The sequence below is a fragment of the Artibeus jamaicensis genome, unplaced genomic scaffold (assembly GCF_021234435.1).
Source record: "Artibeus jamaicensis isolate MK-2021 breed Jamaican fruit bat unplaced genomic scaffold, CSHL_Jam_final scaffold_369, whole genome shotgun sequence".
Lineage (NCBI taxonomy): Eukaryota > Metazoa > Chordata > Mammalia > Chiroptera > Phyllostomidae > Artibeus > Artibeus jamaicensis.
The window spans coordinates 18,640,709-18,665,365 of record NW_026522042.1 but is presented as its reverse complement, the minus strand read 5'-3'; the positions used below and the strand labels follow the sequence as shown (position 1 = coordinate 18,665,365).

General features: G+C 34.8%; 1 protein-coding gene across 2 annotated transcripts in view; it reads right to left on the bottom strand.

The window, feature by feature from the left end:
* Nucleotides 1-302: 302 nt before the first annotated feature.
* LOC119037468 (cadherin-10) overlaps nt 303-24,657 on the bottom strand; it is a 79,295-nt gene continuing 54,940 nt past the window's right edge. Inside the window, exons 5-11 of one of the 2 annotated variants that reach the window (XM_037129667.2) lie at nt 23,841-24,028; nt 22,049-22,302; nt 16,767-16,903; nt 11,660-11,781; nt 6,174-6,282; nt 2,642-2,893; nt 303-793 (exon numbers count right to left, since the gene is read on the bottom strand). In XM_037129667.2, coding sequence (XP_036985562.2) covers nt 303-793; nt 2,642-2,893; nt 6,174-6,282; nt 11,660-11,781; nt 16,767-16,903; nt 22,049-22,302; nt 23,841-24,028 — 1,553 coding nt within the window. The remainder of the gene's footprint in view (nt 794-2,641; nt 2,894-6,173; nt 6,283-11,659; nt 11,782-16,766; nt 16,904-22,048; nt 22,303-23,840; nt 24,029-24,657) is intronic. The other variant, XM_037129668.2, reaches the window with a different exon arrangement.

Sequence of the window (24,657 nt, the reverse complement as noted above, 5' to 3'; positions counted from 1 at the left end):
GTCAGGTTGCTTAAGGGAGAACTATCCTGTGCATGTTTCTGAAATTATCTTTTATTTCTAAAATGGACCACACGGAATTTCCATAGCTTTGGCTCTTGGAAGTGATTAAATAAAATGTCGTATATATTCCATGAGACATCCTACAGGAAAGGATTAATGCCATTAATGAACAAATTTAAAAGTAAATGGGGAAAAAATTGTGCTGAGTGGCAGGAAAATGCTCCTGAATGTCAAATATTGTCAAGTGGAGATGGCGTGGGTAAAGTTGCTTCCTCTTATGGAAACGGAGCAGACGCCGCAGGTTAGGAGTCTTTGTCACTGTCCCCGCCACCATACATCTCGGCCAGCTTGTTGAACCGCGGGCCCCACTCCCGGAGGTAATCATAGTTTTGGTCCCCGTCGGTCGTGCCCGACTCCAGCGAACTCAGCGATTCCGCGATGGAGTCGTTCCCTTCGTAGGCGTAGGTGGCCAGGGAGTCGTAGGGAGGCGCGGTGGGGTCCAGGTCGTGCTCCTTCAGCCTTTCGTTGATGAAATCCCGGACATCTGTGTTGTCTGGAGCCGTGGGAGTCCTCCGGGGTATAAATAAAGTTTCCGGCATAATGTCTCGCCGCAGCTTCTTGTCCTCGATGGCCGCAGGGTTCCGCAGGGTGCCGATGTCGAAGGCCTGCGTGTCCTCCTCGCCGCCGCCCTCGTCGTTGTAGCTCACGATGTTGTCTCGGATGTCCTCTTTGGACAGGATCAGGGGCTCTTTTTTTCGCTGTCTTTTCAGAGCTGCAAACAGGACTACTATAACTTGAAAAAAGAAAGATACATTAGAGATCCTTCTGCAGCACTGTATAAATAACGAGTGGAAGTTGTCCAGAGTTTAAGTTAACAGGTTTTCCAGGATGGGTTAGCATTTAAGATTAATTTTGTACTTCGATCCATTTGGCGGGGCACGTGGGGGTGGTATTGGAGGATTTAGCTAGGATGGGGAGAGTTTAAGAGCAGCGGATTTAATTTCTTTTAGAGCTATATGGGATATTTCTCAATTCAGTGGCTTATGTCATCTATTTTTCTAAGAACTACTTAAAGACAGTTTCTGATTGTACAGACATTATTTATACTTTGCATTAAATAATGACCAAGATATTATATAAAAAATGGCACAAACTGAATTATGTCTACTTCAATAAAACAGCTAAGAAGTACAAAAATATGTCCACATTTTTTACACCCTTATACAAGATTTAAACAGTAGCATTCTTCAAAAGATATGGAGTATTGGTTTCTGTTAAATAGCTTTACTGAAGAGTTTGCATAGATTTTTTTCTCACATTGTTTAAAGAAGGCCTTAATTACTAGGAAAAAAAGGCCAAACACTTAGGCTTTATTGGTTTAGAAATATATGAGATTTTCCATGGAAATATATATCATGCATGAGATAAAAAACTAACTGTTGGATCACATGATGGCAAAGTGAGAATTCCAATTAATACACTGAATTAATATGGAAACTATGTATGAACCTTGGCTGGGTGCATTTAAGTGTCGCTCCACAAGTAGAAATGCATGTCACTCCAAGGCATTTCACAAATACCATGACCAGGTACCAATAATAGTAATAATTTTAGTTGTAATAGTGGTAAATGAATAAAAGATAGGAGAAAAATAATATTAAATTCTATCTGGTTGCATTAGTTTCCCATCCTCATTTTGGTCAGGATGTTTTAAAATGTTGATTTGAAAAAACAGAGGTAAATTCAATTACTACACACACACACACACATACATACATACATACATATATATGTATGTATATATTTCTTTATATGTGTGTGTATATATATGTATATATATATATACATATGTAAAGAAACATGTGCTTTTATTTAGCCTCTTTTGAACAAACATTTAAAGACTATGGGATTTATTATTGTTATAAACTAAATGTGTCTCTTCCAAATTCCTAGGTTAGAGCCTAAATCCTCAATGTGATGAGATTTGCATGTGAGGGTCTTGGGCTCCAAAATCCAAGTTCATTTCACTGCTTCTTAAAACATCAGATGTTGTGTTTTTTTTATTAGGGTCACAGGAATACTCACATAGTTTTATGATAATGGAACTACAGAATAAATTCATCCTGATTCTTAGTTCAAAGGCAGTCAAAAAGCAATTTGCTCTAGATTCTAAAATCCATTATCATTGTTTTAGGGACAATGGTACCAGCCGAAAATGGTTATTTGAGCATTATTTCAGTGAAGAGGTAAGATAGTGAGGCCTCCATCCAGCCATGAAAAAAATGTGCAAACAAACTTCAGATTTACTAAACAAAAACCAAAAAACTGTATATACAGTGTCTTACCTTGGGTCATACATTCAGAAACTGTGTAATGTTAGAAAATGTTTTTTGAATATCTCTAAATTATTACAGTTTCATTATTTTATTTTAAGTTTCATTTATTACCTTGAAAAAGGAAGGTAATAAGTTTCATGAGATAAAGTATTTTAATATGAACAACATTCCATTGTCAACTTACATCTCTCTTAAATGTTGGGGTTTGTTTAGGGGAAAGTATTTTACTAGCAACATTTCTTATCTATACGCACACTGCAGTAAGCAACCTAAGAAATAATCATATTTTCTCTGCAGTTCCTTACCCAGCAGGATAATGATGCAGAGAAGGATGGCGACCAGGGCGCCGGTGCTGAGGCCGGCGGGGAGGAGCAGGGCCTCGGCGCTGCACGACTGCATGTTGCCCTCGCTGTCGCAGGCGCACACGCGGATGCTCAGCGTGCCGGTGCTGCTCTGGATCGGGTAGTCGTTGTCCGATATCACCACGGGCAGCAGGTAGCTACTGATTTCATGTCTGTTGAATCCATTTTTTCTGGTTAAAATTCTGGCAGTATTATCTAAAATAAATGTTTAAATATGATAAATGACTCAGACCAGCAAATTTGTCTCATCCTGATCCCCATGGTTGTGAAATATAAATAAAGTGATGTTTATGGAAAGTTTAAAACTAACATCGGTTTTTGTATAACATGCACACGGTGCAGTTACAATATACATAAGACGAATCAGATTAACTTGAGGAATCTAATACTGTGATTGCTTATACCTTAGATTTTCAAATACTTCACAGATGTTTTTAAAATGGTAATTTTTTTGTATGTGAATCATATGTCAAGACCACAGATGATAGTATATTGTTTTCAGAAACAAATAAGCATATCCAGTATAAAATTACAGTAAACATTTTTTTTATTTACAAATGTGTGTATACACAGATACCCACACACTACACATTAACTCAATATTCATGCAGAAAGATATGATTGGGGAAGTTTTCAGTAAGTTGCAGTTTTAGAATCAATAATGTAATCAAGAAACTTGGCATAAGTTCCAAAATATGGACTGTGGTGAATGAGTTACCTGATATTTCTGAGCTTTGATTTCCACCCATTAAACTGAATATAATGCATCACTTTAAGTGTGGGTGAAAGTCAAAGACAAGGACGGTGTGGAGTGTCTAGCAGACATGCAGGAAAAGGTAGGGGTTTAATAAAGTCCAGCATCCCACTGCCAAGTACACCACCATTTCTTTATCTGATACCTCGCCCAGTATCCATAAATGAGGGAAAGGAAATTAGTAAAAAAAATATTGTCTAGCCCTATATAAACAATATGTATTAAAAAATAAAATCGATATATACTTGGATAGTCATTTCTTCCTAGGTTTGCCCAATGCTTTTAGTCTACTTTAGTCAATCCCACCGGGCTGTTTAAAATGCGCATACATCCCTGGCTGGTGTAGCTCAGTGGATTGAGTGCAGGCCTGCAAACCAAAGGACTGTGGTTCAATTCCCAGTCAGGGCACATGCCTGGGTTGCAGGCCAGTTCCCAGAAGGGGACGCACGAGAGGCAACCATACATTGATATTTCTCTCCCTCTCTCCTTCCCTTCCCCTCTAAAGATAGATAAATAAAATCTTTTAATAAATAAATAAATAAATAAAATTTTCATACAGAGGAGGGAGTAGGTTAGCCAATAGTTAAATCAAATAGGGCAGAAGTAAAAAAGATATTTTTCTGTAGGTACAGTGATTCAACTTAAAACATTAAATGCTAAGTGCATTAGCAAAATAGATGTATAAAAGCAGGTTTGTAAAATGAAGTGAAATACTGATAATTTTATAGTTTGAACTTATCTTTCAAGAAGTATTAGAATACCAATTCCTCTATTTTCAAACCTATACTAAAATAAAATCTATTTACACGTAGGTATTTTTAGAATTTCTTACCTCATACCTTAACTTCATAAAAGTTTCTAAATCTTATTTTTCATACAAAAGATTTGACATATTGAAGAACCAAACAAAGCTTTACCCTCAACTAACCATTCCATTGAAATCATTACATAAATCTTCAGAAAATTATCATATAATAACATCTTTTACATAAAGTTAATGGAAAGTAAAGGAATCATAATAGTAAAAATCCTCCAATGTGGTATCACAGAAGACATTGTTTTTTAAATGAATAATATCAAAGAATTAAACATTTTTAATATCAACCTATAAATAAATGCTAGGATGTTTTATCAAGAAGAGAAACATTAAAGTAATCCCCATGTTACTGGAATTTCTTCATTAAATCCACCAATAAAAGAAAACTAGTACTTTTTGCAGGATTAAGTCAAATATTCCATCAGACTTTGGTGGTATCCTATGTAGTGACATGTTCAGATTTATATTCATGTGGCTTCGACCCTTGATTTCAGTAACAGAGGGTCATAAACTCTTCCTAACACAGGAAAATGGCACTACGTGTCAAAGATTAAGATAAACCAACCTTGAGCTGTTTTCCCAATAACGGTGAAATGCTTTGTTTTTAAGTCATACTATTTAAAGTCTCTATTTCTTTCTAAAATTGACTAGTGCTTGTTGGGACCCAGGACGCAGTTTTACAGGAACAAAAAAAAGAAGTTAAAATTCAATTAGAAAAAGTTATAATACGTCCAGTCTGAGTTCTATCTTTTTGTTGCCACAGTCAGCAAATTTAAATGTTGGGTGTTGTGTTTTATGATATTCAGATGTCATTGGGTCTTTCATATTCTGAATGCCAGTTGTATGCTAATTTTTCCAATCGCAGGTATCTTAGGTGTCCAGACAGATGGAAAATTTGAACATTGCAAAAATGTCAGAGTGAGCACACATGTGTGCAACATTACTACTGCATCAAGTGTCACAGATACTACTCGGCTCAACATACTGTTCATGACCTTACACCCGATTCGGATGCACTGAAAGCCATCCAGAGATGCCACTGCAACCTGGTTCTTCTGGCATAAATGCACTGTTACGATGGTTTTGTAAATGTGCCAGTGTAGTTAGGTTTATTTGAAGGATAACTACATCTTCAGATGCTCTAAAATGAGTATGCTTTTTAGTAAAAACTAGCTCATGTGATTAGTGTAACATAAATTTATGAAGAAAAGAAAAGCTAATTATATACTTCTGTTTAGACTCGACTAATTAGCACATATATTCTCCAAAGAAAGATCTGTTAAACTTTTAAAAAATACTAACCATTTGCATATCTTTTTCTTCTAAAATATATTTTGACCATTTTGTAAATACAAAAATATATATAATTTTGGTGTTTTTGATTACAGAGACATAAAATCTATGTATCATGTAGGGAAATAGCATGTCTTGCCCTTGCAACTACATTTTCTTTAAAATGGTTTATTTTTTATTGTATTTTTCCATTATCATTTATGCTCCTCCAGGCCCTCTTCCACCTCCATGCCCCGCCCCCTGCAATCTTTAGAGCTTAATACCAGCACAAGGCTAATCTGTGGCTTCTCCCTCTTCTCAATCCTCTTCTTCTGTCCTGTGCTTTTTGCTGAAGGAATTAATTATTTCCAGCTTTTCTAATGCTTTTAAGATTCAATCTTTTAATGAGGACCCACAAAGAGACACCTTTACATATTTTATTATTTTAAAATTTAAGAAAGTAAACACTATCAATCAAGAAATTGCCATAATATCTCATTAAATATCTGATGAAAACAAAATCTTGTGATATAGATCAATATATTAATGCATTGTGTATATGGGAATTGTTATTTCGAGGGAAATGTCTTGTGTGTCACCGTAAAGCATAATGAACATGTTCTACGATTTACCTTCATTGTCTTGTACTGTGAAGTTTGGATTGACGGCAGCTAAACTGAAGAAAAATTTCTGTCCACCTAAAGGATCATCTTTGTCTACTGCACTTATAGTCTGTATTAGCTGCAGAAAAGAGAAAAATGCATATTTTTCAAACTTCCATGGATATAATCTGCTTTATAATTATAATTTTTGACACCCAGTTTTGTCTGAAAATGTTTAAAGGCAATCGACTTTCTTCCTCATGCATTCATCTTTATTAAAATTATTCAACCCTTTCCTTTTTATTGTTACTTTGATTTTAATGAAGCCTCTATCTTTTTCTTTTTTACTCTCGCTCTGTGTTACTTTCTGTCTTTACCCTCTCTCTCTCTCAATTTTTCTTAAATAGTATTCATTCCTTCAAAACATCAAATGGTAATAGGTTTTTGAAAATGTTATTTACTAAGATACAAGATTTAAAGTGAGTAGGTTATTTCATATATATATAAATATTGATCTGGGAGAGTTTAATATCAAGAAAATTTAGAAAGTTATTTTCATTATGGCTTTTCTCATTAAAAGTAAAGCAAAAAACTATTCAAACAATGTATAGATTCCATTGACAATATTATACATAAGTTTTAAAGGAAGAAAAGACATACATTTTATTATCTATTTTAACAATAAGAGGTTACTTCTTTGGCACTGTCAATAAAATTATATATTTTTAAGTTGAACATATTCATACTATAAAGAATAGTTATTTTATCAGAGTCAACTCTTTGATTTATTTGGGGTAAGAGACAATATAAGAAGCTACCAACTAACAAAGTAGAAAAGTTAACACCTTATACTACAATCTGGTAATTGCTTTGAACACATTGGTATGATTAATTAATATTATATATATCTATGCAACATAACTCTATTTTTGGCATACATATCCACTTTGTTTATAACATAATATTGTGTATACATTTTTGCATATTTTAATTTTGCAAAAGAGCTTCCAAAGTGGCTAAATATATGTACTGATTTCTACAATATGGTGAAATTTATTCTTAACTAAAAAGTAAATACTTTTTACTTCATTCACTCATGGATGGAACTGGAGAGCATGATGCTGAGTGAAATAAGCCAGGCAGGGAAAGACAAATACCACATGATCTCACCTTTAACAGGAACCTAAACAACAAATCAAACAAGCAAATGAAACATAACCAGAAACATTGAAATAAAGAACAAACTGACAGTAACCAGAGGGGAAGGGGGAAGGGATAATGGGAAGTAAAAGGGGAAGGGTCATCAAGGAACATGTACAAAGAACACATGGACAAAGCCAAAGGGAGGTAGGATCCAGGATGGCAGGTGGGGGGAATGGGAAGGGGTGGGCGAGAGCAGTGGGGGGAAAATGGAGATAAATGTACTGGAACAACAATAAAAAATATTTTAACTTAAAAAGAGACAAAACTCCAGAAAATGCAAAAAAAAATGATAAAATGTTTTAAAACTTCAAAAAAAATGTATGGATCTTTCATAATATTTATTCCTGATGTTTTTGTTGCTTGAAAGAGAGATTTCAAGTTTAAAGCATGATGTAAACTAATTAGGAAAATTAAGAAATTATTTTAACTGTACTGTATTATTTTTCTTTTAAAGGTCTTCAAAAAAATTAAAATGTAAATTTGAGGCAGTCCTTATTTAATTACAACCCAGACCATTTATTTCAAAGTGATGCAAGATATATAATTGTACCAAAGATAAATCTTTATTGTCTAGAAACAAGCAGCAAAAAATTATAAATTTTGAATAATTTTAAAATATGATTTAAAGTATAACTTTTTTGTGAAATGCTAGTGGTAATTTAAATTTAATTTGAAGAAAGAATTTATGACTAATAGCTTATTCATTTAGTAAAAACCTGAAGGAAGGTAAATATATGAAGTAATTAAAGAGAAAAATGTTAAAATAATGTGAATTAATAATCTTCAAATAGATTAAAATACAAAAAAAATATTTCTTGACTGACCTGTTTGTTGAGCAGTCTAAAGAATTTCATTTTATAAATAGTGACTTATAAGAATAAATAAAGGATTAAAAATCCGATAAATTAAATAACATATCAAGAAATATAGTAGACTAATGAAAATTCATTAAGATGGATATATTAATACTCACATATAGACACATAAATGATAAAAATGTGACAGTAAAGCAAATGATCTTTTAAAATAAAAATTATGTCTCATGATAAATATACACTTGCAACTATAATTATAAATTATAATTGCAGTTCATTTTTATGGGCCAAAATACATATTTAAAAGAAAAAATGGCCACATATTTACATATATCTATAAAAATTATGAAGATTTAGATTAAAACTCTAGATTAAAATGTATTATTTTAATAAAAGATGGTAGCATTGTAGATTTCAGAATCAGTGATTCACTCATACAATTTCATTAGATGTTATGAAGGAAATAAGTGAAGCTCATATTAATACAAATACAATACTATCACATGTCAGAAAGCGTTATCAGATTACAACATATATTTATGACCCCAAGACTTCTTTACTGTGGATGGAAGCATTTACTTCCTTTTCACAGTTTTTTTTTTCCTTTGAGACACAACTTGGCTCCTGGTGTCCAGCTTCTCCACATCCAGGATTTACTTTCAATCTATCGTTCCTTTTTCATTTTCAGTTATGTATCAGAACATCACGATACTTTATTCTGGTGTATCTCCATAGAGCATTGCAATAGAAATCTGAAGTTAACAAGAGGGAGGTAACACTATTTCCTCTGTCTCTCTATAAAAGCACTCACTACTTTATTTCCCCTGGAGACAAATTTATTTTGATCCACTTCAAAAATAAAAAGGGAAAAAAGAAAGAGTTTGTCCCAATTAGGGAAAAATATAACTAGTAATGTCCAGGATTCATTTTAGGCATATAGATAACAGACACAGATAAGTCCCTTAGATTTTATCTCCCTAGCAGTTATAAAATTTGTTTATATTTTTTTGCTGGGCTATTTAAGAATAACCTTAAATCAACTTGAAGGGTGTTTTAGTGATTCTGCTACTGTATAATGGCATGTAGGGTGATGAATGGATTTTCAGACGTTTAAAGTTAGAAAACTGGTCACTAAGTTTTAATATAAGAAGACTAATAGTTTCTGTTGAAAACATTCCCTTTATCCTGGAAAAGAGACACTTTCCAGTTGTTAGGGAAGAAATTAAACACTGTCATGTATAGGAAGAATGTGGTGCGTTTGAAGAGGGCCTGGAGTGTGGATACTGGGGATGGTACTGTGTAAGTACAAGGAAGCAGCACTCTCTCCTGCGTGCGACCCAGGGAAATCTGCGAGAAGGAAATGCTATTTCCTTCCCACAAAGATTAAATATTGTTGAACTATATTTTATTGGTTGAAAGAGTGGGGCATGTGTGAGGAAAAATGAAAAAAAAAGGATAGAAAAGGCTCAGGTCCTCCCTCCTCCCCTTTTCCAAGCTCCCCTCCCTTCTCTCCAAGAAGGAAAAAAATGGAGAGTCAAGTGCCCTGGTTCAGAAACCAGAAAGAAAGATTAATGCTACATCAATTGTAAGTTGTATCTTTTCCCAGGGGGAAGTCTTCTACCCTTCAGTAAGAAAGAAATTGAGGGTGGCAATTAGCTTTACTTCTGTCCTTTCATTTTGTCCACACACCATCTGAATGGAATTATTTTCCCTGCTATTGTTCTAAATGTTACTCTTAAAGAGCACTTGATTCAAAGGAGCATTGGGTGGACCGAACTACTCCATAAACAACTAAAGCACACACAGAAGTCCTAACAAAGCTCTTACTCCCTTGGAGGAGGAAGACAGTTAATAAATGAATTTCAAGAAAGGATCTGGTAGAAAGGACTTGACCCAATAACCACTTTCAGTTTTCCTGCTAGGATGTCAGAACCTTGAATTCCGGCACTGGGCATGTATGAGTTTGTTCAGGCAATCATGTTCCAGCCTATGAGACCAAAACGACATTGAACAAACTGCTCTTACTAAAACAACTGCCATGGTAGATGATCGCATGTGCAGCCAATTAGACGAAATTTATTACTCATGTTGTTCTTGTCATGTTTGTCAAAATAGGCTAGCTACCTTTTTATTAAATCATCTTTTATTTGGTGATATTTTCCTTCAATATGCCAACTTGTGTTTAAAATTCCCAAAACATAAACTTACTGAGCCAGGTAAAGTTTAAAAAGGAAATTAGATAACAGCACAAGGAAAAATAAACACAATATCTTATTTTGTATATTTTGAACACAGTTGGAAATCGGTCTTTATAATGACCCCAATGCTCTGAAAAAGATATCTCTTGAAAATCAAATCAAATAACCATAGAAGCAGCGTGTATGCAGCAGTTGACAAGTGGGTATTTTATCTTTTTTTAGAAGAAGCTTCAACTTATATCACGCTGAGCCTGGTAAGGAGAGGACTATTTGGAATGGTATTTTCAGTGCACACACTGTTTTATTAAAAAGTACTTTGTAAGTAGCTAAGTCACTTAAATATTCCAAATTAAACATTTCTGTAATATTTTCAAATAGAAAAGAATCCTACTGGAACAATTTTACCATTTCAAACAATAGACAGGCTATTGAATTCCTGTTACAATCTGAAGAAGAATCTGAAGTTATTCCTCAATGTAATTTACATAAAAATGTAACAATGACATTGATGTTTATAAAGAGCATCACATGATGTCAAAACACCATACAGTTTTATGATGGCTTCTCTTTCTTTAGTAAATCAAATTTGATTTCCAATTATTATTTATAAGATGCAGCTTCCTTCTGTGAAGATAGCACTCAAACTAATTAAGAGCATTTCTTATATATGCCGGAGCTTTTCAAACAACCAAATGAGTCCACTGAGGAAAAGACTTAAAGAGTTATAAACAAAGCTGATGGAGGAAGAATGCTTTAAAGGACGAAAACTAAGTCATTATGCATTTTATGTGTGGCTATAATGATAAAATGCAAGTGGAGACGTGAGGAGCAGACTCTGCAGCCCCCCTTCGGAGCTATTTGCATACAGTGAGATACTGATGGTTTGCTTTGTTGGTGCACATACTTGTCTGTGTTCTTCCTAACTGTTATTTTCCATCTATCAATTATCAATCTCTATCTAATGGCACAGCTGATGATTTTCCTTGTTTGTTGTTTATTTGTTTTTGTTTTTGAAATTAAAAAAATTAAAGTTATTCTTACACTTTATTTTTTGTGGCAACCTATAATCTTACATACATTAGAAATTTACACAACACATATGAAATTTGTTATACCACTATGTATAACATCTTCAACCTTAAAAACATCAGCCTGTGCATGTTTGCTTTTAAATTATATTACTGGGATTTAATAGGAGTGTTCTTATCTTTATTTTCTCATTCTTCTCAGGGTTAGGAGAAGAAAATATTTACCCATGCTGTCAAAACTCCCTATGCTTTTAAATTTCATGCGTACTCACCTGTCCTGGTCTGGCATTTTCACATACAAAAGTGTCATAGAACACAGCAAATTGTGGGGCATTGTCATTGACATCCAAAATTCTCACAAAAACAGCCACACGAGTCATCTCTTTCGGATTGTCTAGAAAAGGGAAGGACACGTTTAGGGAGACACAGTTTGTCTCAGATTAACCTTATAGAAGTGTCTGTGGATATTAAGTGCTCATACACAAGTAAGCATCATGGTGATTCCATTCACATAATGAGCAAACACAATAAAGACGATTACTAAGAGCCTAATTAAGTAGTCATGAATTCAGTCATTGGGCTCAAGAGTACTATTATTATTCTGGAAAATATTTTTAAAAGCACAATTTAGTGTAATTGAGCTCATATTTGTGTCTTTACTATTTAAATATATATGTACATACATATATACTATGAAAACAAATATTTAATAAAGCTTTCTTATGCATCATTACATTACTTAATCTTTCCTCATTTGATTGGACAAAGAAACAGTTTTTAATAAATTAGTAACTTGCCCAAGGTCATTAGCTCCTAAGTAGTAGTTTTTATATTACAACTTACCCTCTGACTACTTTTATCACTGAAATGCATTCCAACAGGTACTCTCAATAATTCTTTTGGAAATTTTAATATGCAGCTACTAATTTTACAAGTTGGATAGCAATTTACAATGAAGGATGTTTCATCAATATAATTATTGCTAGTACTATTTCAACCATCCAGGCAAAATTCTGTGTAACAAAATCAGCTCTCCAGGAACCTATAATATAATAACTACAATATTTTGCTACAAATACTAAAAACAACAGCATCAAACTTTTCCCATAAAATATACATTTGAAATTTATTTCCATTGGAAAATGAAATTTTAAAATAAAAATGCCTTGGGGAACAGCCTAGTATCAATCATAATTACATTGTCTACTGTATGGATTTTTCTAGGCACTTGTACAGATATCTGAGAGTATTTCAACATTTTCAACTCAGGGTATATTCATCACCCTTTGTGATATCAAAATCAGTCTTTGGATAGAATTCACTTCTGTGTGAACTTTGGTGAACTCAGGGTGAAGATTAATATAAAAGGAGAAAGGAGATGCTTAAGTAAAGCAAAACAAAATGCAAAGAGCACCTGAGGGACAGAAGCAATCTTATTTAATGACCTCCATGAACACATGTTAAGAGTAATAGGATTTACCTTTGTTAAAGTTATCTAACTTTCTGCCCTGGCCGGTGTGGGTCAGTGGATTGAGTGCCAGCCTGCGAACCAAAGGACCACAGGTTCCATTCCCTGTCAGGGCACATTTCTGGGTTGTGGGCCAGGTCACCAGTTTGGGATGCACAAGAGGCAACAACACATTGATGCTCCTCTCCGTCTTTCTCCCTCCCTCCCCACTTCTCTAGAAAATAAATAAATACAATCTTTAAAAATTATCTAATTTTATCCAAATAATTTTTAGATACCAGGGTAAAAACCCCATCATGTACAAATAAGGAGTGTGTCACAATTCAACAAGAATTTATTTCTTCTCCTTTCTCTATGTGTAATTATGTTACTAAAATAAAGAGATCAAGACTTTTAAAAAATATTGTGTAAGAACCAATTACTCAACAGGGAAATTTATAAGGTTGAAGTAGTATGAAGGCAAGCAGGCAGAATTCTAAATCCATTTGGAAGTCTCTTTACTTTGCTTTCCTCTTTTCAAGAGAAACTTTCAAATGTCTGTCCTCTTCAGTCATTCCTCAGTCTTCTTAACCCACAAGTATTCAGTTCTAAGCTTCTGCTTTCCTACTTGCTAATCTATTGCTGGATACTGTTCCCTTCTTAATGTGTCAAGTGGTTACAGAGCTCAGACCCTGCAGTCAAACAGAGAGAGCTACCTTTACATCCAGGTGTGACGCTCATTCACTGTATGGCTTTGCTCAATTTACTCCACCTTTCTCAGGCTTCAGTTTACACAACAGGAATCAAAATAAAATTTCTCACAGAATTATTTGAAAGACTGAAGGAGTTAATGGATGAAAACTTCTGATGAAAGCATCAATTTGTTGGTAAGTACCCAGTCTGTGCTGACTTTTCTTATTAAGGTTATCTTTATTACCACACCCACAGCCTCTTCACTTCCTTACATTACTTAAGGGCTTATATGTTCTTTCCTGACACAAAGCACCTGCAGGATAGAAACCTGTTCACTGGCTTTTCTACTGTTCATGTGGGTGTGAAGAGGGGCACATCAGGGGAAAAGTGGAGAGAGGAGAAAATGCTCTTCCCAATTCTCTGACCTCTCCTACTTCCAGACCAATTGTTCACACCCAGAAGCACAGTGTTCAGTTGCACCAGAACACTCAACTATCTCAAGTTACTTGGAGAAGATCAGGGAGGTATGAGTCTTCCATATTTTCTATAATGGGCTCTTTCACCTCCTTACATTTAAGCAACATGTTTTCTTTCAATATAATTTCTTGACATGAAATATCTCTTTTGTGGGTAGCGATTCACATTCTGGCTATCTCACAGAATCAAGAGAGAGAGAAAAGTCTCATATCTAAAGAACTGCAACGTCAGTCCCTTCTCTAACAATAGCATATAGAGATTCTGTAGCCTCCTTACAAACAACCCAAGGCTCTTCAAATGAAAAAGCTAAGCCCACAGGTATAAATGTACTTTTGTAGGGCATCAAACCTGGAGTCACCTATTCAAAAAATAGTTCCTGCACTGATCTTTTTACTAGCAGACACTGCAGCCAATGTGTAAATAAAACTATAAAGCATTCGAAGAAAGCATCACACTGAAGAGTAGCTGGCATGCATTTACCACCTACCTGAGTCTCTCTCAGAGTCATGAAGGCAAAGACTGTTATAGCAAGAAAGTATCAGCAGTAAAGGATCTTAAAATTATGTCCAAAGGTGAATCTGTGCCTATATCTCCCCAGGCTTTTCCATACCTCCCAGAAGGAGACATTAATCCATTATCTAGGAATCTCAGGCTTTAGATGAGACACTATCTTTTCTACTTGCTTAAGTCTCAAATTTCCACTAATAAGGAACTACGTATAGATACGGAATCAGTCTTTAAGCATAAACTTTGCTCAACTGCCCTCAGAATGTATTGCAATGGTTATGGTTAAGTTTGCGGAGGTGAGGGAGGAACTCGTGGGTCTCCACCATGAGGTACCCAACAATCCCTGACTGGGACCTTAAGGTCAGATTTGTTTTTATTCTTCACATGGCATTTAAAATGCTTTTTTAGAGAAGAAACAGAATAGTTACTTAGGGCATGCTGCACTAAATAATTACTGCAGTAGGACTTGCCACATGCTATGACTTACAGCAGTGGGATGCAGAATTAAACTGTGAGAGGCAGGGCCTGGAAACACGTTGTCAATCTGCCCTGCTTAGGGCTTGGCGTAGACATGCTTACACCCACCCAGTGTTTAAAGTCTAGTGAAAACAATTTCCTGTGTGCTGTTCCCCTCACTCCCTTGAACGCAGCATAGTGGGCCCCTGACGGCTGTGGTTTGACAGGTAGACATTCCCAGCGGTGCTCCGTGGACTGATTCATTTAAGGGCGAGAAATAGGTTTAGTTTTTAAAAAGAAGAACATAATTGGCTTCCCTTTTTACAGAACCGTAATTACTTCAACTAGCTTTAGAAGTTAAATTTCTCAAAGTATCTGAAATGGAAAATGCGATTTCTAGCTCACTGGCTTGAATAAGCATCTTGAATCCACAGAGAGCACAAACCAGAAGTGTGGTTCTGGAAGGACCAGGTTGGGTCCTGCCGGGCACTTCTACCCATGGGGCTATGGAGTGGGGTGTAGAAATAAAAGCTTTCTTCAAAAGAAAACAACTCCAACAATCTTCTGTTCATTTTAAACGGCACACCCATTTATATCTCACTATAGAAACATCAGATCATTTGGATTATCACATTAATCCATATTTCTAAGTCAGATTGAGGGAAGAAGCTGGATCTTTTACTTTATCTTGAAGCTTTGAATTTTTGCTGATGGTCTGCTTAGCCCAGTTCCATATTTCTGAGACTCTTGGTGGCCTTCTAAATCCTGGAATGGATGCTTCAAATACCTTGACCTTCACGCATGTTTGTGGATTCAGCTTATTATTCAGATCTGGTAATCTATAGGCTTAGTTTTTCTTAATGGTCCTGTCCCTAATTAATGTGTTTTTTAAAGAAGTTGAAGAACCACTCTACTCCATGTCCATTATAGTACAGGCATCAGAGACCATGAACCGGTTTGCATGTGTGGACAGGGCTGATGCACAATTACTTGTACCGGGCTTCGCACTATTGTTTCATTGCTCTGCTTTCACATGTTAAATTTCTTAATCATTTTTAGTACGAAGCCTGATACTTTCAATTTATATTGGGCTCCCCACATATGTAGCCAGTCCTGTGTACAGGTAAGAACTTTTTCTGTTAGAGACAGATGTGGTTTTGAATCTTGGTTTTACCCACTATTAGCTGGATGAAATTCTGTAAATTAGCTATAGAATTAAATATTTGATCTGGACTAGTTTCAAATCCCCGTTTCACTACATATGGAATTGTGATTTTCGGTGAGTTACTAAAACCCTTGGAACTTTATTTCCTTCCCTTTTCCAATAAGGTCAATAAAAATATTACTAAAAGAAAATTAAATTTAAATTCTTAGTCTAATACCTGCCACAGTGTTTGCTACAATCATTCCAATTACCATGGTTTCCTTATTTGTGAAATGAAAGTAACAGTGTCCACCTGCATGTTTGTTGTTAAAATTAAATGATATACACCCAGCATCCAGCACAGATTCTAATTCTTAGTGTCCACGAAACAAATCTAATATATATTATTTTCTTAACAGAGCCTATCTTTAGCTCCCAATTATAGATTTTAAATAGTTGATATGAAATGTAGATTTATCTAGACCTGTAGATATCACTCAGTGTATATAAAAACTCTTGGAAAATTTAGGTATTGAAAAGCTTTTTTAAAACTCAGATTAAAATATGCATTATGTGTGCAATAAAAACAAGTTATTTTAATATAAAATAAAATGAAAATATAAGTTAAATATTATACACAGAAAATTCATCTTACTGATTTCAGCAGCGATGACAGTCAGATTGTGCCACTGAGAGAGTTCACGGTCAAGTGGCTTTGATATATACAGGGATCCATTTCCAGAATGTATATTAAAGATTCTGTCAAGGTCAGTATGGCGATCCAAGGAAAATCTGAACAGAGAGAGCCAGGAAAAGTACATGGCAGTGTTATTGATGGTGTGCATGATAAAAATCATAAAATGCAGAGACACAAGTGTATAGATATATGATAATTTCAGGAATGTACACTGTAGTGATCTAGAATGCAGACTGTGTTATCAATTTATCAGACACACACACACACGCACACAGTTCTTCCCAAGGCTTGAGGTGGCACTTTGCTCTGCACTCAAATTCTAGTCTCCTAAATTTTGTTATTATCATTATCTATTTCCATATTCAACTGATTTTGATACACTTTTTCAACAAAACAATCGGTATTACATGTGGTTACATTATCAACTGACCACCTAGTAACTGAAAATTCTCTTAAGGAATTAACTATAAGATCTAATGCAACAGATCATTTGCAGAAGCAAAACCCTTTTCTTAATCAGACAATCATAGACAACATTAGTTTCCTTGGAGTAGAAGGTCAGCAATTCAGGATGGTGTTTGCCAGCTTCACGGCATGAGATCCATGTAGCTTCAGTTTCTTAACTGAATGTGTCACTGTAAAATGTACACATTTTAACCAGAGAAATTTTAAAAATAGAAAATCTTGGGATAGAAGTTTTGTACATTTGTATCAAGTAAAGTTTAGTGTATGTATTAGAAACATAATCTGCAAATTGATTAAAGGCATTGTGTCAGATATTCTACAGCTAAACACCAGGTTTATCAGCTAAGTTGATGTATTTTGCATAAGTGACATTGTTTGTGGGTTTGTCAGCCAAGGCTGAAAATAGCTATAACCATCATTGGTTGCTGCCATTTTACATAGTGGATTACAAATGTTTCATAGTTCTTGAGTTAGCAAGCATAATCCCCAAGTTATAGTTAATTTTCAGTATTAAAAAAACAAACAAAACAAATTAAAACAAAGTTGACAAGACCAGGAGTAATACTGAGTCATAGTATATCTTTCTTTAAGCCACAGCTATCATTTATTTTAAGAAAAAGTATATTAAATATTATTTTCAAATTGAGTTTTGTGAATAATATAAAATAATTTAAAAGGTACCATAAAACTCTCCTGTAGTGTTCCAAAGTTGTATATTTATAATAATCAATAGAAATTTATATCAATTTAAAATAGAATAAACCAGTAACTCATAAATCTTAATAATTCTAATTCTTTCTATTAACATAATATGAAATCAGTTTTGTATTCAAACTACATCTTACCATTTAGAAATGAAGCAAAACATTGTATCTCTACATTTGGAATAATTCACAACTTCAATGTCAAGTTAACAAAACGCTTCTACTTCTGAAAAACTCAACATAAATTTTACTTCCTTCTTAGAGTGTTCCGTAATTACCTGAAATATAATTTATTTGCTCCTTCTATCATAAAGTACTTTTTACCATTCATCTCTGTCATTTACCACACTGCAACAGGAATTCATTTCATCTTACATCTATTACATGAAATGAAACATGGAAACTTTAGGCATCTTATGTGAAGTCTAGAACATGCTCAATGAATATTATTTCCCATACTAAATTATCTCCCTAAAAGACTGAGAACTCCTTGAGAAGCACTCTAATATCTGATGTGGGGATCTACAAATATTTGTTAAATGAAAGAGAAATGACTGAATTCTTTGGCATTTTGGCAAATGACAGGCTTCCTTAATTCTACAGAAATATGACATGAAGTTTCAATATATAAATCAACACAATGCATCACTATGTTCACCAACTCAATTTATGCATGCTTGGAGCTGATCATTTCTTATAGTTTACTTTAAAGGAATAATGACAAAATCGAGAGGACTATGTGAATTTATCTTAAAGACACAAAGACTCTGGTTCTTGTTCAATCTTGATAAATTATATTTTTAAAATACCTATTAGCAAATTATGGGTTAACATTCATCCTCCTTTTCAAAATCATTTCCAAAACACATTTTAAATACATGTCTTTGATTACTGCATCATGATTTACAGATTTACATTATATGACAATTTAAAGAATGCCAAAACTATCGTTCCATGATTACATTTCATTAATAAATATATTTTATTTTTTTAAAAATATTTTTTAAAGAATATTAAACTCCATGGTCTATCAAGAGTAACATTATGAAATGTTTATTTGCATTTTCTAAATCACTGTAGCATAAATAATAGTATACATCAACCTTCATGGTATAGACACTGTCATTAATAATCAGTGAAGTTATTAATTTTATTGCATATGGTGTAGATAAATTGATTCTTTTCTGCTGGTCCTTCAACTTCCATCCTAATTAATATTTTGTATATATTCATTCCTCACCCAAGGGCGTGCTTATAGATTTTAGAGAGAGAGGAAAGAACGGAGAGAGAGGGAGGGAAGCATCAATGTGAGAGAGAAGCATCAGTTACTTGCCTCTCTCGTGCCCCTCGACTGGGACCAAACCCACAGCCTAGGCATGTGTCCCAACCAAACTAAACCAGTGACTTTTTGGTTTATGGGACAATGTTCCAACCAAGTAAGCTACACTGGCCAGGGCTAAATATTATATTATTGTTTCAAAAATCCAAAGCCATTTCTCTGATTCTGTTCCTGTTCTAGTTGTTTATTTAGTTTTTTGTTTTCATTACTTTTCTTTTTTTTTTAGGTTCATTTGTTGATAGCAACAGTTTGTTGTCATTTTACTGTGGAGGGTCTTCAGTGGGGAGGGGAAGGGGAGAAATGGGGGGGGAGGTACAGGAATTAAGAAACATAATTTGTAGGCATAAAATAAATGAGGAGAGATCAAAAATGGTATAAGAATCAGAGAATTCAAAGAACTTATACGTACGACCCATGGGCATGAACTAAGGGGGGAGACTGAGGGAGGGTTAAGAGGTGCAGGGTGGAGAGGGGAGTAGGAAGAAAAATTGGGAAAACTATAATAGCATGATCAATAAAATAAACTTTAAAAAGTCCACAGCCGTATTTTGACAAAAGTCATCATCAATTTACAAAAGGATGAACATGTATGCCATTGTGTGGAGAAATATCTTCATGTTGCTAGCTAACAATGCTATTAGATTTAAAATAAATGTTTAAAAATATTACTTCATGTTTTAAAAGGGCATTTCAAAATCACAGCCTGTTAAAGTCCATTTTGAGCTATGCCAGGAAAATGTTGGCTAAGTACTTAATGGAGTAAATCAAACATGTATATTGGTTATTTAAAAGCCTCAAAGGTGAAGAAAATCCAAAGAATGCAGTAGTTTCAATGAAGATAAATGGATTGGAGAAGAGGCATTTACAGAAAAGTGGTGTGGGCAGACTAGAGCTCTACGTGGTTACCAGGTACACGTTTCTTCTGCCAATAAGTAACCTGTGATGCCATATGTGAACAGAAGACAATATTTGGATAAAATTATATAAATTAAATAAGAATTTTAATGTGTGTGCATTACACACACACACATATGCACCAACTATGACTTGACTGAAGATACTGCAGAACCTGCAGAATGTTTAAGTCTAGCTAGAGTCACATGGCACATAAACTTCGAGGTTCCCTAGATGGCAGGGAAGAGTGCACTTGGAAACTGCCCAACCACTTGAACTCCAGCTTGACTGGTCCACATGGAACGAGGGGCAAGCAAAATCAGTATGCTAAGAATTAAGAAAGCAAATGAAATCCGAAATACATACTAGAGAGAAAGTTTGAAGTGAGCAGTCATTTTGATGCTATTATATATAGGTATCTGCATTTCTTTAAAATGTACAAGTAAGTGAAAACTTAGAGCCTTTTACTTTTTGTCTGTGTTTATCAGATCTCATATGTTTTCAAGGTGCCATTTACTCTTATCTTTCTGGAATGGTCTAATACATTTTGATAAAACCAGAACAACCACAAAAAAACCCACTTTTTGGATGGCAGTATTAATGAGGGAGTTTCTAATACCATAATGTAACTGCCCTGAAACATTATGATTATATTTTAATTGTTAATACTCTTATCAATCTCACATATTATTTAAGAATCTGAAAGCACAAATAAAGTAATTTAGTTACATTTTAAATGTAGATATGAAATAGTAAAATAGTGTCCTTTATCTATACTAGGAATCAGAACAACAAATACCTTAAAGTTACAGGCAGTGGATTCAGGGCACATTTTAGGCTTAAGGGAATGATTAGAACTGAAGCAAACTACGAAACGCAAGTGTCTTTTGTGGAGAGCAAAACCAATAAAATAACATTGGTCCTATCAAGGGACAGTGACCAGAGGGGAGAGGGAAGGGAATTTAAGGGGAAAAAGGGGAGGGATTTGGAGGAACAAATAGGAAGGACACAGGGACAAGAACTAAGGGGGATGGAAGTGGGAGGGAGGTGGAGAGCAAGGGGTGGGGGAGGCTGGGACGGGAGAAATGGAAAACTGTACTTGAAAAATAACTAAATAAAATTTAAAAAAGATAGTGCAGAGTACTGTATTTTGTTGTGTATAATGTGCACTTTTCTGCCCAAATTTTTGAGGGAAAAATAAAGGTGTGCATTATACATAGGTAGTACCTGAAATACCTTGTATTTTTTCTTGTGTTTTGTAGTTGTTACGTAAAATGTTTTGTACCATAGTATGTTAAAAAATAAATTCTAAAATGCCTTTACAAAACAAAAATACAGGCATCTGAATATAAAAAAATTAATTGAAATATTAAAATGAATTTTTTTCCTGAAAGTTCGAGCCACAAATGTGGGTCCACATTATACACGGCAAAGTACGATACATAAAACCAAGTGGAGTCATGTATACAAACTAAAATGGCTGTCGGTGAGCCATGACACTTGGGTTCAAGAGGAAAGTTAGCTAAGTCAGAGTAAACACATCTGGCAAGGAGACACATCTGCCCACGTAGTCAGAGCAGTCACATCTGGGGAGGAGACGCTCTTAAGATATCCATACATGTCATCAGCGAGCCGAGCAGTTGCCCGACTGATACAGAAAAGACTATGTCACAAACATAAGCCTGTGACACCCCGCCTTCCATCCAACAGAGACAGATTTATGTACAACTTACAAAGAGTCCTCTTATCTTTGTGCATTAAATATTTCAGTGGAACTTCACGACATCTATATTTACTTCCATTGTTTTTCTTTTCATCTTAAATATAGGCATAATTACCTAATGGGGCTAGAAGTAGAATCTGGGTCTCTCGCCATTACAGTTCCAATAATCGTGCCCACTTCAATATCTTCGTGCACCTCAAACAGGTAGGAGGACCTGCTGAAAACAGGAGGCTCATCTACGTCTCCTACAGAGATTTTCACAATGGCAGTGTCTTTAAAGGGTCCCAAGTAGTAAAAACGCGGATCCAAGTGGGTGTTTTCTGCCTCGATCTTCAGAGTGTAAAGTCTTCGGCTCTCATAGTCGAGCGGCTGTATACAAAACAACAATTATAATAAAACATGAAATTCAAGGGAGGGTGATTGGATTCTATGTTCCTTCCAAGTTACAGTATGATTTTTAAAGCCCCATTGAGTTCTAAGTTGTCCACTAATGACAAATAAATAAAAGGAATAAAAATAATAATATTTACATGTCAATAGGAATCAATTTATCTCTTTAATATATTCAACACATGATATCAGAACATAGGGACCTGATATTTTATTTTATTTTTTATTTTTTAAATTTTATTTATTTATCTTTAGAGGGGAAGGGAAGGAGAGAGGGAGAGAAATATCACTGTGTGGTTGCCTCTCGTGTGTTCCCTGCTGGGAACTGGCCTACAACCCAGGCATGTGCCCTGACTGGGAATCGAACCACGATCCTTTGGTTCGCAGGCCAGGGGTCATCCCCTGAGCTACACCAGCCAGGAAACACCTGAGATTTTGAATCTTGGAAAATTAGACAGGGTTAAAACCTAAAGTGGCAACTCATTACAAAAGAATGGGTTGATGAACCCTGTGTGTGTATGTGCTGAAGTGTTGGCCACTGCTAATTTTTCTAAGAAAAAATGTATTTATCTTTTTAAGTTTAGGTTGCGATATCTCCATTCAACTTAATGGATTCCTGGTACTTTGTGACTTAAACTTGCACCTGTTATGAGATTCCACTTATACAACTATTATTTCTGGTCATGAAGATGAACAAGAAAGGTGTTTCCCCTTTCGCTGGTCACTGTCCATTTAAAACTGGTTGTGTACCTTGGGCCATGCAATGGAATCTCAGGATGGACTAGCCAGTGCTTAGTGGTTACTTATACATACATAGTCTACAGGATATTTCATGAGGACTTAAATTTTACAGAGCCTTATTTTATTTATAATGATGATACTGCCTCTGTAATAAAAATTTTGTTACCTTTAAACCACATCAGTAAGCATATGTTAGCAGAAAAGCTTAATTTATGTAGACGAAAAACATGAAGAACTAAATTATCCTCTAATCCATGCTGCCTCTTTTTATTAGCAGCTCTAATTATTACTTCATACATCTGGATAGATGGTACTTTTTGTGTCTCCAACTGTGATAACAGATTGCCATTACTAGCTATTAACTGGTTTCTTTAAGAAAACAATTTTATTATGGAAGGCTTTCATTAATGTGGCTCAGAAGTATAATCTCACATGAAAGGTGAGGCAAAAGTAAGTCTACAGTTCTGAGTACATAAAATGCAGAGTTTATTCTTCTGTTGTCACTTGTTAACTATTGTATTATTTTCCATATGAACAACCGTAAACCTAGTTTTGGCCTATTCTGTACATCCCAGGTTTCAAGCTTCAATCAACAAAACATTGGTAAAAAGGTTCAAAGTATTAGGTTTTATGTTTTTCAGACTACATTTGAACATAAATGCTGTTCAAATGTAAATTATATTGAACAGGACAGTGGATGACGTACGAATGGAAAGTGCACACTGAAATCCCTGCTGTCTAACAGTCGGATGATTACTTATACTGAGGCTGAGCACCTTTTTCACAGTTATGATGCCTTCCTGTGTGTCTTTCTCAGTTATGATGTCAAACATGTCAGTCCCATCGCCATCAATAATTCGGTACTGGACTTCGGCATTTTTTCCAGTGTCGGCATCCGTGGCTTTCACGCTTCCAATGGCTGTGCCAACTGGGGAGGATTCAACTACTTGAAGATGAATGGTGCCTGCAAAGTATAAAGACAATGAGAGGAAAAAGAGTGAGAGAGAGATGTTTATCAACCGAATATGAAAGTATGAATGCGTTATGAGAGAACTTTATAAATCTTAAACTCTGCATTAGATGTAGACTATTTGTTGACTAATTAATAAGTTGAATACACATAATAAAGACAATATTAAAGAAGTCCAGGGGAACTATAAGTCTAGAGAAAGTTGAACTTTGGGGTTTTTGTTCATGCATATTATGCATAGTGAGTACCAACCTCTAATCATATTAGGAATTCTAGTTTTAAAAAAGAGCATGTTGTGTTTTTCGCATTTGCACAAATAAGTAGAGATCAGCTTTGAGTACAGATATGTATGTAATATGTATATTTATGCAGTCATAACAAATTATAGAATAAGCAGTAGCTATTTATATTTAATTGTCTGTCCTTTGTTGTATTTATGTACTTCTCATCTGGTTTCTGCTACCAGGAAGAACATTACATAATCTCAAGACATCAACCATAATCAGCAAGAATCCTATTTCTATTTGTGACAAGAGAAACAAAGGATAATATATGGGAGAAATACAAAGATGCCCTTCCCAGTGACAATATAAAAACACTAAATTGTGACAAAAACTCCCCTT